Consider the following 13,840-nt stretch of genomic DNA (forward strand, 5'->3'; position numbering starts at 1 on the left):
AGGGCTGGACTAGAAGACCTCCAAGGTCCCTTCCAACTCTGTGATTCTGTTCTGTGATTCTGTTATTATTAGATGTTCCAGAAATCTAAGAACTTGATTTTATCAAATAGTCATAATACAGATACAAGAAGTTATAAACTGCAGACCAGTTAATTTTAGCCATGTTTTTAAAAAAGTAGTATAGCCTTTTATAGCAGTAAACTTTAAGGAAATAAATTTATAGCTATTCATTTATAGCTCTATTTTCTTTGGCAAGACAAGCAATGTTCTGGCTTCTCAGTCCTTTGTCCAAGAATGTTCTAGCTTCTCAAACCTATTCTCTTTTCTTAAACATCTTTAAATCTATAATCCATGGAAGTATTCTGCATTGCTTGATGAGAAGAGACTGTAGGCATATAGTGTTTTCGTGTTCTGATTTTCCTGATAATAGTTGTAGAAAGTGGTACTAAGCGTTTCACAGCAGTTAAAGAACTGTGGAGTTCCCAATATGTGTGAAACTCTACCTGATAATTGTTTGGAGAAGTGTTCTGAGGATCTGAACAATAATATCATCCATACACAGTCAGTGTAACACTTTCTTACATTTCAGGGGAGCTGTTTGGAATTAATACTTAATATAGGTGTTACAATGAATAGGAATCAGCCAGTGAAAGTTTAAGTTAAGTTGAAGTGGGTAGAAATATTTATAAGAAAAACGTAAAAGCAAAAGTGGGAAAACACTTTTGGATATTCAGGTCATCTGAAATGTTCTTATCTAGCTCTGGCTATGTCAGCAACTGTACTTTATTTCTAGAGAAAGAAAATCTAGCATTGTAATATAGCCCGTTGAAAAGCACTTGAAAACTTCCCAAAAGGTTGAAGGCAGAACTCTTGCTTGTAAGAAAATATTTGAAGGACTGCTTCTCATAGCAACCTGAAAAAGTACTAAGATCAGCTCTCCTCCATGTCCCAGTGTCAGGTATAAGCTTTATTACAGCATGCAAGATAACTACATGATTTGCTTCGGCTATGAAATTTTTTAAATGGGAAAGTCATCCTTCCTGTTCGTGAGGATTTTCTCTTACTTTATTAAAACTTTTCAGCATTTAGCCTCATGAGTGCTTAACATATTTATGCTCCTGGGTATATCCATCAAGAATTAGCTGCAGTTCATTTAGGTTAAAAAAAAAACCTTATATATTTCAGTGAACCACCTCAAAAGCTTTTATCCATCCTAGAAATAGAAAAGCAACAGGATATGAGTTTTCCTAAGAAAAGAAAGTGCTGCTTTCTTGAAAATGGCTGACAAACAGTGATATCAAAGAAAATCATCGGGGAAAGCTTCAGGGTGAGGTCATGAGTTTCTCCCAGAGTCACCATGGCATTAGAGAGTAAACGTAATGTTTTTGTTCTTATACTTTTACTATAGGGAGTCTTGAAGGCATTTGAGAGCTGCTTCTATTCAGTGTTTAATTCCTCATTATCTTCCTTCAATGAAGCTTGAGCTTGTACTTTTACATCGTTGATAAAAACTTTGATTATAATTCAGGCTCGTGTTCATATTACATTATGCATTATATTTATTCAGCTGGAATAATATAAGAAGCAACACAATTATTAGCCTGTAACAGATGGATTTCAACCCCTGTACGTCTTATGAATACACTTATTTTGAACACCGCATGTCTTGGAGCATGCCGTGGCTAAGCCACTTTACTTTCTTAAAGGCATCTTATGTTGACCATGTAAGAAGTTTATTTAATCTTTTAACCTGACTTAGTAACTCAGTTAAATTTTCAGTAGTGTTAATTAATATAAATATATTTTTGTATATGAAGTAAAATGTATTAAAGCACAAAGTGTGGTGTGTTTGCCTTCCTGTAGGTGCAACTGTTGGTCCCGAAGAGGCATTTCATCTCTATGCTTGTGGGCCAGATTTCACATCTGTAATGCCATGTAAATATGGCAAGTCAATACCTAATTACTCCAAATATATAGATAAAGAGATTCTACAGTGTGAACAAATCAAAGAACTTCTGTTGACCAAAAAAGAAGTAGACACTGGGCCCTTAATTGTAAGTTTTTAACCCTTGTTACCTTTCATTTGGCAATTTAGGTTAAGGCACCACCACAAAATTGCATCCATCATGAGAAATGAAATTGAATCAAATGGAATCTGTATTTATGAAACAGCAAATACATTTTATTACCTGTTTTGGACTAGTTTATTTTTGCTTGATTTCAGACATCCTAAATAACAATTGTTAGGGTTGGACCTCAATTTAGAATATACGTCAGAGTGAAATTTTAGATAGCGCAGAGAACTCCTTAACTGTCATCAAGCTACGTGGGTGTGAGAAAGTTTATATTTCAGAACCAGTCCTGATTTCCCATCCTACTGTGGTCTCAGATCGGAAGACCCAACAATTTGTATAAATGAAAAAGGGTGGTAGTATATTGCATGCATTTTTCTAGCAACTTAATCCTATTAATCTCCCCCAGGTTATCTCCTTCTTAAATGTTGTCTATTATATTTCAGGAAAACCTTGCTACAGTATACACCACTTGCTGCCCTAATTACTACACAATCTATGAACCAGTAATCAGACTTAAAGGTCAAGCGAAAACCATTCCTTCTCAACGACCTTTCAGTTCAAAAGAAGTACAAAGCAATTTATCAGATCCTCATTATCTGAAAATGCTGCAGCCTGCTGAATACAAAGGTCTACAAGGCATTCTTCATGAGATTGGTGGAATTGGGTCGTTTGTCTTCCTTTTTGCCAGAGTAAGATGTTAAAAACATTACATAGTATATTTATGGTAGGCCTTCAGGGTTTTTTGCTATTGTTGTTGTAACTAGGGTATGGGAAACAGTATACAAAGAGTATTCCATAGGAATAGATGACTTCCAGAAATTATGCTTAACATTGCTCTTTTGCCGTAAGGTAAGAGTGACATTGAATCCTCACATTGTGCGTTCTACTTTTGTGTATTTATCCTGCTGTGATCTATCATGGTAATGGGTCATTACATCACTACAGCAAGTATGGAAGAGGAATGACCAATTCATTAGAGCATTTATTTAAACAAAAAATAACAACAACCCAGCAATCCTTTAAAAAATAAAGCAGTATTAGATTTGATAGATTTCTATCCCACCTTCCTTGCAAGAATTGCACATAGTGCTTGCTCCCCCCTCCCCCCCCTTAGAAGCAGACATTAGATTTGGGCTATGAGACTGAGACAACCCAAAATAATATACCAAATTTGCATCACTGAAGATGGACTTGAAATTTCTTTTTTCCTAAACATGTTGGTCAGTGAGCATAATAAAGTTAATAATAGGAATATCTGTTTTAAGGTCCTTATAATTTATTTGGAGCTCTCGGGATTCTCTGAACAGCTCTGTAAATGGTGGCTATTTAAGTATTATTTCTTTTGTTAAATGCCCCATATCAAGAATGCATTGTGCAGGTTTCATTATAAAACAATCCATCTGATGAAGTTATTCATGCATCACTTCTTTTGACAAAATGAATGTTTGTAAATAAAATATCTACCATAAATTTATAGCTGCAACTTGTGCAGCAAATCGCAATTTGTCAAAATCACTTTATTTCTTCAATGACACATTGGTTTATTTTTAGGTTGTAGAGATCAGCAGTTGTGAAGAAACACAAGCTTTAGCTCTGAAAATTATCCTTATTTTAACCAAACACAATCAACAGAGAATACATGAGTTAGAAAACTGCAATGGTTATTCAATGATTCATCAGGTGTTGTTAAATTCAAAGTGTATTGTTGGATTTCACATTTTGCAGGTAAGATTTGGTAGTGAAATGTTCCATTTTCAGTTAGCAAGATAGTTTATTTATTTATTTCTTAAATTTATTTGCTGGCCATCTCACTTTGGGGCTATTCTGGGCAGCTTACAACAATAAAATGGAAAAAACTGGTAAAAAATGTAAACATAACAATAGCAAGGGAACAAAACAATAAAGAAACAGTGGGAGTACAATAATATGAAATTAAAAAGATGGGCAGAGAGGGAGCAAGAAACACATCGGGGTGTGGGAGAGATAGAGCCAGTTAATTAAACCGGTAATAATAATACAATTTTATAAATTATGTTTTCTGACTTTGAACTCTTGGGATTTGTATCAGCAAAGACACATAGTATATTATATTAACCTTATGGTATAATATATCATGTTTTATCACTAAAATAAATTATTGCAGCCAGACAAACATCATATTAGGTTTAAAGTTAAAACTATAAGTTCAATAGCCAACAATTATTATAATTTGTGTTTGAGCTTGCATTCTTTGAAAGGAAATACCTTGAGGAAATCACCCTGCTAGTGATGCAGTATAGAGTATGCACAAATACTGAAATATGTTTTTAAAATGTTTTCAATTTAAAATGTTTTTATACTTTGAAAGACTCTTCTTGAAGGATGCTGTAATGAGAAAATGATTCATCAAGATGACAATGGACAATTCATGCTTGATGTGGAATCCAGAGCAATAATCCAAGATGTAAAATTGTTGGAAGAGCTACTGTTTGATTGGAAGATATGGTCTAAAGCTCAGGTAGGTTACATTAATCAGAAAACAACTACTTTGTAACTAAAGGTAAAATATTACTGTGCCCAAGATAAAATAATTATTAGAAAAAAAGATGCCCTTCCGTTGGTCTTTCCCCTTGTCACCGATATTTAATCAATCTCTAAAAACTATAATTGCTCGTGGGAACTTAATTTATACAGAATTAAATATAAATTGCAGTTGAGAAAACACTTTGTTCAGTCTTTGTTTCCCTCTGCTACTCCTTGGCTATGTTAGCTAATTCAATGCCATCTGCCTTTAGAGTCAGCAGATGCAATTCTGTAATGGAATGGAAAGGCTTTTTGTAAAGGTATCCATCACTTGATACCACAGTAGTTCAAGGGTCTTGAAACAACCCATGTATCAGGCGCTATTTATATCCTTAACCTGCCAGGAGCCAAATTTAGCTTTCCAGGGCAGATATGCATATTGGGAGTCCACAGCTTAAACATTTAAAAAGCAGAGGTAATTGGCTGAGCCAAAGGTGCTTTTCTAAAAGGCAACTGGACTTTCTTGGTTTTTTTCTTTTGAAAACGTTTCACTTCTCATGAAGAACTGAAGAAGCTTCTTGGATTAGAAGTGAAACATTTTCAAAGGGAAAAAAAAAACCCAAGGAAGTCCAGTTGCCTTTTGGAAAAGCACATTTGGTACAACCATGACTTGGATTATTGAGAATCTCCAGAGACATAATTGGCTGAGGTTGTCCATCCTCTTATAAATGTTGCAATAGTAAATTGTGCATTTGTCAGGAGATGGGAGAAATTTATCTGTTTTCTTCATTAACAACAGACAAATGCCAAAGAGAAAAAGTTCGTTGTTTGTATGTAGAATGAAGGCTCTTGTAGCCTGTCCAAAAATTGTTGCCAAATGGCAATAAGGACATTTCTAAAAATTGTTCTCATTCCAGCACATCATATTCTGAAAAACAGCTCCATGATTATAAAATTGCACACAAGTTGTATATAGTTTTTTTTTACAACAAAGTGAAATCTCCATTTTTCAATACAGTTTTTATGGTAATTTGCTTTTAGCTTAATTGATTTGTTTGTCTGCTTATGTTACTGCTCTTTTGCTTTCTTTAGCAAGGTGTGTGGAAAACACTGTTATCGGCTTTAGAAATACTTATCCAAGATAATCACTGGCAACAGCTGTTTAACATTAAACAACTTCTTAAAGCGCAAGTTGTGCATCATTTCTTGAGGACATGTCAAGTTCTGCAGGTGCCGTGTCATTTTTAATTTGAATATAAGTTATAATCTGTGAGATATATCTCTCTCTTTCCCTTCCACCTTCTCTCTCTCTCAGCTTTTGATAACGCTCTTCTATTTTTTACCCCTAGATCTCTGTCCTTTTCATACTATATTACAAATAAGTAGCTAGAATGCCATTATAAGGAAAAGTTGTTGACTATTGAAATATATCCTTATTTTCCAACTCACTTTATCATTGCTACTCTACATGGCAAATACCTTATATACTGTTGCTTTGCCATTAGCACATCATCATGAGGATGGAGGGCAAGAATCATGAAAGACTATCAGTTTTGCAAGACCTTTGGTCTCTCAGACCTTGGAATCGGCTTCACAAAAGCACACTAATACTAGTTGACATTTATATCCAATTCTTTGGAATAGGGAAAAAGAAAAGCTTTAGATAGAGTTTATTGCTACAATTATGCAGTGAATTGTCAGGTAATATTGACCATAAGAATTGTTGAGAATTGGGAATGCTATTGAAATATAAATTACCTCATATGTCTAGATTTTTAATTGACAAGAGGATCTAATCCAATATATTAGAAAACCATATCCATTTTAAAGTTTCCTTTTCAAGGAAAGATGCATTGTAACAGCAGCTGGGCATGATGTAATCTCTCTTGTTCTCTACCTACTTATTTTCAAGAAATATGAGTAAAACATAAAGTTAAGGAAAACACTCATCAGGTACAATATTTTACTCTGAGTTTAGCTTTGGATAAACTATAAAATGTAATACTAATTTTGTAGGAAGCTATTTTCAACTTTTTGCCTATATTTCTCTCTTTCCCAGGAGCACAAAGAAGAACATTTCACATCTATTCCTTCTGAAGTTTGTACTTCATTTGTGAAAATAATTGAAGAAGTGCTTGGATCTCCACCAGATCTGGAACTGCTGACCTTGATCTTCAATTTCCTTGTAGCAGTTCACCCTGCTACTAACACATATGTTTGTCACAATCCCAGAGATTTCTATTTTTCCTTGCATATAGGTAGATGAAATATTACATTTTATATGAGTCAGGAAATAACAAATTTGCAGTAGAGGCTTTTAGACCCAACATAAATTTTGCCCTCCTTCCTTTATAAGATCTGATCTGTCAAGTCTTCTAGCTTTCCAAGGCATCTTTGAGGTAGAAAGGTCTGCAAGAATCTATTGTATAAAAGCATGATGTTCCATTGAGGAAGACACTAGTAGGTTACCATTTTAAGTAGCAGAACTATTGCCAATAATATTTTATTCCACTCACCCATCTCAGTCATTCTATAACCTCTGCTTCGATTTATTTCCTCTCAAAACTTCATTATATCTATAATTAGTTCTGTTCTGTTAAATGTTATTGGCCTCTATCTTACAATATTGAATTCATTGTGTTAGGAAAAAAGGTATGTAATTTGAAAAAGCTAAAAGGAATAATTTAGTGAAAATGAAACATTGCTGTGTAAACGTGAAGAGTAGCTGTGACATGACATTTTATCACCAAGAATCTTTTCATAAAAGTTGGTGTTAATGTCACACCTAGCTGATACAAGCTGCAATTTTCTATAAAGAATGACCTTGCAGCCTTAATATGACCATAAAGCTTTTTGATAGATTATTGTGTGAGGGCACTTATGTTTATGTGAAATTCTGCTAGAAAGTTGCTCATTTTTATCTTCCCAAAAACATTTACTTAAAATTAACTCAAAATAGCCTTGATAGGTCTTCAGTGTATAGAAGGAATTTGCAAAGCTTTCTGATTAAACAGAAACACTATAGCCCCCATGTACATTTATATTATATATTGCAGATGGTAAATTGTTTTTGCTCTTGAAATTAATAGTAAAATGCCCATGGGTGTCCTTTTCTATCCTCAATATTTTACCTTTAATTTCAAGTGGAAAAATAATGAACTGCCCCACATAGCTCCTCTTTTTTACAGCCTTAAATAGCTAAACATTTATTTAAAAGCTCAGTGAGCCCAACAGTTTAATTGTAGTGTTCATCTTTTGAATTTTGAAAATTAAAATTTGAAAATTAAAGCTCTTTTCTATACAAACAGATATTGTGATTCAATTCTTTCCATAGCTAATATGCATTGCTGAACTCGTACTTCTGAGCAAATATGCATATGATTGCCTTGCACTTTTCTGGCTTCTTCCCATCTCTTAGAGCAAAGGATACATACGTTTTGTTCCTTTTTAGGATTAGTGCCAGCAGAAGCAAAGAAATATTGCATGTTTGTTCAGGAGGGCTTTGACTTAATATCATATTTACAAGTGTAGTTCATAGACTAAGCTTCTACGTTTTTAATTTTATCTTTAAGAGTGAAATCATCTGAGGTGTTAACTCACCGTGTTTACTTTTTCTAGATGGCAATATTTTTCAAGAGAAGGTTCAATCCATCATGTATATGAGAAATTCCAGTAGTGGTGGAAAATCTATTGACAGTCCAGCTTTAACTATGATGAGCCCAGTTAGATTTTCTGCTGTCCAGCAAGGTAAGTAATCCAAATAATAATATGCATTCCTAAAAAAGCTGCAGATGAGTTAATCATTGGAACCTTATTTGTATTAGAGTTGTGAAAACCGAACACAGATTTGAAAGACGAAATGCACATTGATCCAGTTTGTAATTGGTGAAATCAATATATTTATTCTCCTGATTTACTGTATGTTAGGAAGCAAGTATAGAGCAGAAAGCATCAATCAAGGACTGTAGTTGACATCTTGGCTCCTTATAGTATATAGTATCAGGATTCCGGCTTTTAGTTGACATATAGCTCTGCTGTTGTCAAAAATATTATCTAGGCACTGTGGAAACTGGCAGCAGAAAAAAATGGAAGAAGACTTCAGAAGTCATAGGAATTCTTGTCATCAAATCAGAGATGTACATTGTCTTTTATTGTCTTGTGGTATTTTGCCCTTGTAAGGACTGGATTCATCACCTGCTTGTAATAAATTGAAAGCAAGTTGATGAATGAACCACGTTGAAATATTTCTTGACAAAGAAAACTATCAAAGTGTGTTTAAAGTTTCCCTAGAAGAATTTTACAGATTAAATGCAAGAACAGAATTAATAATTGTACTGGTTTCATTACAATCATTTTTGTTATGGACCATTGGAAGAAGTGTGAATGATATTTGGCATATCTGTTTTCTCAGGAAATGATTATTCCAAAGCAAGCAACTCACAAAGCACAGTTCATCAAGCACCTGAAAGACTCTGTAAAAGCTTACCATCATCTCCTATATCCTCACCAAGAATGCATCAAGGTTTCCTTAGGAATATAGGCTGGAGTGCTGAGAATCTTCATGAAGTTACACAGCCTAAAAGAGTTGAGCCACTCCAGAAAAACAGTTTGATAAAGCACACAGAAACTTTTAAAAGGAGTGAGGAAGAGCATTTCATTAGTAGTTGTGAATCTGCAAAAACAGTTGTAGGATTGGGAGAAGTAACCCCTGCGGAAACACTGGGTATTTCAAGAGAAGAGATAGAATTGTTAGATAAAACCTCTGAGAACCATGAAAAAGTCCCAGGAATGAAACCCAGTGAATATAACGTTATTCCTGAGTTATCTTTGAAGCGGCCTGATAATCTGAAGGGATTGTCTCCTATACAAAAAAGCCATGGCAATTTTGCAGGCTTGGGATTAGCCTTCTCTATTCACACTGGAGCTACTGTATATCGCTGGCCCAGCTATAAGAATGTGCCTTCAGAAGATTGGGAACATCTCACTTTTTCTTCAGCTAACGAATGGGCTCCACAAAAATTTGAAAGCGTGTCCAACAGGTAAGTGGTGGCTGCTATGTCTAGGAGTAGTTTGTTCATTTATACTATTCAATTTTAGCTACCTGGTGAAGATTGCATTGGGAGTTCAGTGGCTTTTTGGAGGGGAGTGTGTGTTATGTGTTTTGGAGTCAGTCTTGACTCTTGGCAATTGCCTGAACAAGTCCCTTCAGTTTTCTTGGCAAAATTTTGGAAGTAGTATGCCATTGCCTGCATCCTAGGGCTGAAAGGGAATGACTGACCCTGGGCCACTGAGCTGTTTTTGTGCGTTAGGCAGGGATAAAACTCCATCTCCCGGTTTCTAGCCTAATGCCCTAACTACTGCACCAAACTGGCTCCTATTGGGAATAGTACAGAAATATAAATTATATGCTAATAACAAATGATATGTTAAAGCAATGGAGCCTGAATTATTCTCTACGTAAACCAGTAAAAAAAGGTCTACCTAGCAAGAATATTTCTAGTATCTTGCCTAGTTACAACTAGGATTGTAATGCATCATACGGTGCAATTACTGTATATTGTGAGACAGTGATACTTCAAACTGAATTCTTACTTTCAGCAAATATTTAATTAAGTAGTATAATAACTCTTCTTAATAGTGGCATGTGTTTAGCATTTTACTGTACTTTAGTTTTTGCTAATTGTTGATGTAATGAAGGTTGACTGATGGACTATAGTGTAATCATTGGAATGTCATGTGTTATTGAAAACTCGTGTTATGGTAAAAATATGGAGGAAATGGCCTAGTTCAGACTGTAATATTTTCGCCCTTCCCATGTCTGTCTGGTAGATGCAATCTCCTCTCATTGTATACTAGTATAGGATATCCTAAAAACACAGGGCTTTATTTTCATCAGATCAACAGAAGATTGTCTCGTACTCATATGCCATGGTCTGTATCACCTTCTGCGAAGAATTCTTTTAATTTTGCCAGATGTGATGCTCCCAGATGTATTGGACAAGCTGATTCAGCCAGACATTTTCATAGTTCTTGTGAACCATCCATCTACTCTCATTCAGCAAGGAGTCATTAAAGTAAGGACCTGTATGTGTGTGTGTTTGAGTAAGCGTAAGAATGAGAGAAATGGCTAGAGAGAAAAATTTGTGTTAAAATAATTAAGAAACAAGGATATCCCATTGAAATAGAAATTAAGAACATCCACTGAAGTTAATCATATATAGAAAAAGAAATATCCCCCATTTATAAAATGCCTTGGTCCAGAAAATATGTCCTTCCCCTCTTCCTTCCTTTCTAAGATTGAGAAAACCACCTGATACAGGGGTAGGATGCTACCCGTTCTGCCTGGCTCTATAGAACTGGTAGCTCTGAAGTGCAGCAGACACCGAACTGGTTCTCTGTCTGCTGCTGTTTGGCCCACCCGCCCGCCCGGACTCTTACCTGTCCTTTATTTCCTGCTTTTTCAGCCTCAGCTGCTTTGCGCAGCACAGCTGAGGTTGAAAAAGCAGTAAAAAGTGGCTTTTCAAATGCTGCGCACCTGCACGCAGCGCTTATCAGCAGTCCGGGCAGCATAACTTAAGGCTTAGTACCCGCATGCACACACGCGAAGCGCACATGCGCATGCAAAACATAATCACCGAACCGCTAGTAACACCGGTTGAATCCCACCCCTGACCTGATACCATGCTGAATCTGGGTGTCTTACAACAATAAAATTAATGCAAAACCCATATATGAAGCAGAAAACTGACACAAGAGATAGCCATCTAATAGAAAAGAGAAAATCCTATGAGAGGCTCACAACCCACATTAACCAGGATCTGGGAAAAAGCCATATTTCTAGAAACTTTTAAAAGGAAAACAGGGTAAGAGGCACATGAATCTCTGAGGAAGTGCTCTTTCAGAGGGCAGCCACAATGATAGAGATCAGATTGCTAGTTCTGTTCAGGTTCTATGATAAGTTCTCCTATTACTAATGAAATATAAAACAGTTTGGGATGGGATTTTTTTCCCCTATGTATTTCTTCAAGCATTTCATTTTATTAATGTGTTTTATGAAAGCTAAGTGATGCTTGAGAGCTTTACAAATAATGTATAGTAACAATGTATTTATCAGTGAGACAGTACAAATTCTGTTCGAAAACTCAGTATATATTACAAACTCCAGATCTTTATTTTGTCTCTCTCTAGCTTTTGAACACCTATTTTAGCAGAGCAACGAGAGAACAAAAAGAGAAGTTTTTGAAGAACCGAGGTTTCTCCTTGTTAGCTAATCAGCTGTATCTTCACCAAGGAACACAGGAACTTATGGAATGCTTTCTAGAAATGCTTTTTGGTCGATCAGTTGGCCTGGATGAAGAGTAAGTATAGGCTTTCCTCCTCTTTTGATCAATAATGCATTTTTAGGAAAAATAAAGGTTTGGTAAATTACTGTATCCGCTCTATTCCTGAATATTCTGAGTAATTTAATGATTAGTTAAACCAATTAATACAGTTATTATAAAGAATCAGTGTGCCACCCTTACTCTTCTTCAAATTCCTTTTTGAAGGTGGTTGAGAGGTGATACTTTTCCTTAGTGGCTTTCGTATTAAGAGACAAGTAATCTTTGAGATCTTGCAAATAATATGAAAATATCTATCTTGCTCTAGTAATTAAATAAGTAAAGGTAATGTAGTGAGTCATGTGTAGTTATTCACCACTAAAAGTTCCATTTATCCATACAATTTATCACTGAGTTAAAGTTATTACATGTAAATTGATAAATTCATATTTTATTTCTATTTCTTACTGCCAGTAGCAATACATAATATTTCTAATTTTTAAATGTAAGCCTTGCTGTTTTTAAGATTGCATTATTACTGTTTTTATAGGTTTGATCTAGAAGATGTGAAAAATGCTGGACTTTTTCAAAAGTGGTCTGTCATTCCTGTTCTGGGCCTTATTGAGAATTCCCTCCATGATTGCATCCTCTTACATAACTCCTTTTGTTTCCTGCTACAAATCATAAATTCTTGTCCTAAAATATCAGACATGCTGTTGGATAATGGCTTGTTGTATGTGCTCTGTAATACTTTAGCAACACTTAATGGACTTGAAGCCAAGTAAGTGGTATTTTATTTTTCTTTTGTTGTAGAACAATTAGATAATTTAGATTAGTTTTGGGACATTCATTTAAGGTACAGGCTTCCAAGGAATGGCATGAATTGGAAGAAGACATAAAGCCATTTATGTCATAGACTCTGGTTATTTGAGGGGCTGGCTGTCTTAGGTATGTCCAGGCAGAATGGGTGTACTCCACGTCCCATCAATTAAATGTCATCTTTTTTTATAAACTTAGAGTTAATTCTAATTGTAAATTAGAGATTACAATTGCAACAATAAAAACTAATAGAAACTAAAAAAAAAGAATATAAAGAAAAAATGGAAGAGAAAAAGAGGAAAAAAGAAAAATATATATAGTAAAGGAAAAAAATATATACATTTCTTATATATTTTATATAAATATATAAATAAATGACTTTTCAACTTTCAATCACAAGTATGAACATGGGGACATTGATTAATTACCAGGTTACATGTTATGTAATATCGAATGCGGTCACTAAAAATAGCTTGAAGGTAGGCAGGTTCATGAGTTCTTTTTAGAAAATGTACAGCTTTTAAGACATATGTAGTTTTAAACAAAATATTCCGAATTGCCCAGTAAGCCATTGGAATAGAGCTGGACCAGTTGAACTTGGATGTGGGACTAAAATACGGGATTTAATTAACTGATTTCATCTTTTCCACAGCATTCTCTCAAATGACTCCAGATTACTTGTGTGTGATATACAACAGTTACTTGCAGCAGTGACAATCCATGCTTGCAGCTGTTCAGGAACACAATATTTTCGGATTATTGAAGATCTTATGGTGTTACTTGGACATCTGCAGATGAGCAAGAATGACAGAACGCGGAGTAAGCTGCAAATTCCTTTGTGTGAATAACCTGTTTGAATTATTTAATCTTTGAAATAATCAGAAAAAAATGATTGTTTAATCTCTGTTGCTTTCAGAAATGGCAGTTAATTTCCAATTCACAGTCTTGCAATCAGCTGTAAAGTATATAAAAACTGTAGGAAATCCAGATTCAGAGCATTTAAGCAATTCACTCCATTTATCAATTGAAGATTATCAGGCTATATTTCAAAAACGCAAAAGCATTGCTGGTAAGTTTCTTAACTGAGCAATCTTTGACTATAATTTGGTTATTCACTGTTCTATG

The 13,840-nt window shown here is 34.8% G+C and overlaps 1 protein-coding gene across 3 annotated transcripts in view; it reads left to right on the forward strand.

Moving 5' to 3' along the window:
• LYST (lysosomal trafficking regulator) overlaps nt 1–13,840 on the forward strand; it is an 89,934-nt gene that overhangs the window by 34,165 nt on the left and 41,929 nt on the right. For all 3 annotated transcript variants that reach the window (XM_026705214.2, XM_026705215.2, XM_087937153.1), the window contains 13 exons: nt 1,864–2,054; nt 2,519–2,764; nt 3,627–3,800; nt 4,423–4,572; nt 5,670–5,807; nt 6,637–6,835; nt 8,196–8,324; nt 8,989–9,616; nt 10,474–10,651; nt 11,766–11,935; nt 12,447–12,677; nt 13,368–13,534; nt 13,632–13,784. In XM_026705214.2, the coding sequence (XP_026560999.2) occupies nt 1,864–2,054; nt 2,519–2,764; nt 3,627–3,800; nt 4,423–4,572; nt 5,670–5,807; nt 6,637–6,835; nt 8,196–8,324; nt 8,989–9,616; nt 10,474–10,651; nt 11,766–11,935; nt 12,447–12,677; nt 13,368–13,534; nt 13,632–13,784 (2,754 nt within the window). The remainder of the gene's footprint in view (nt 1–1,863; nt 2,055–2,518; nt 2,765–3,626; nt 3,801–4,422; nt 4,573–5,669; nt 5,808–6,636; nt 6,836–8,195; nt 8,325–8,988; nt 9,617–10,473; nt 10,652–11,765; nt 11,936–12,446; nt 12,678–13,367; nt 13,535–13,631; nt 13,785–13,840) is intronic.

Source organism: Pseudonaja textilis, chromosome 1 (assembly GCF_049901715.1).
Source record: "Pseudonaja textilis isolate UNSWEBS1 chromosome 1, rPseTex1.2, whole genome shotgun sequence".
NCBI lineage: Eukaryota > Metazoa > Chordata > Lepidosauria > Squamata > Elapidae > Pseudonaja > Pseudonaja textilis.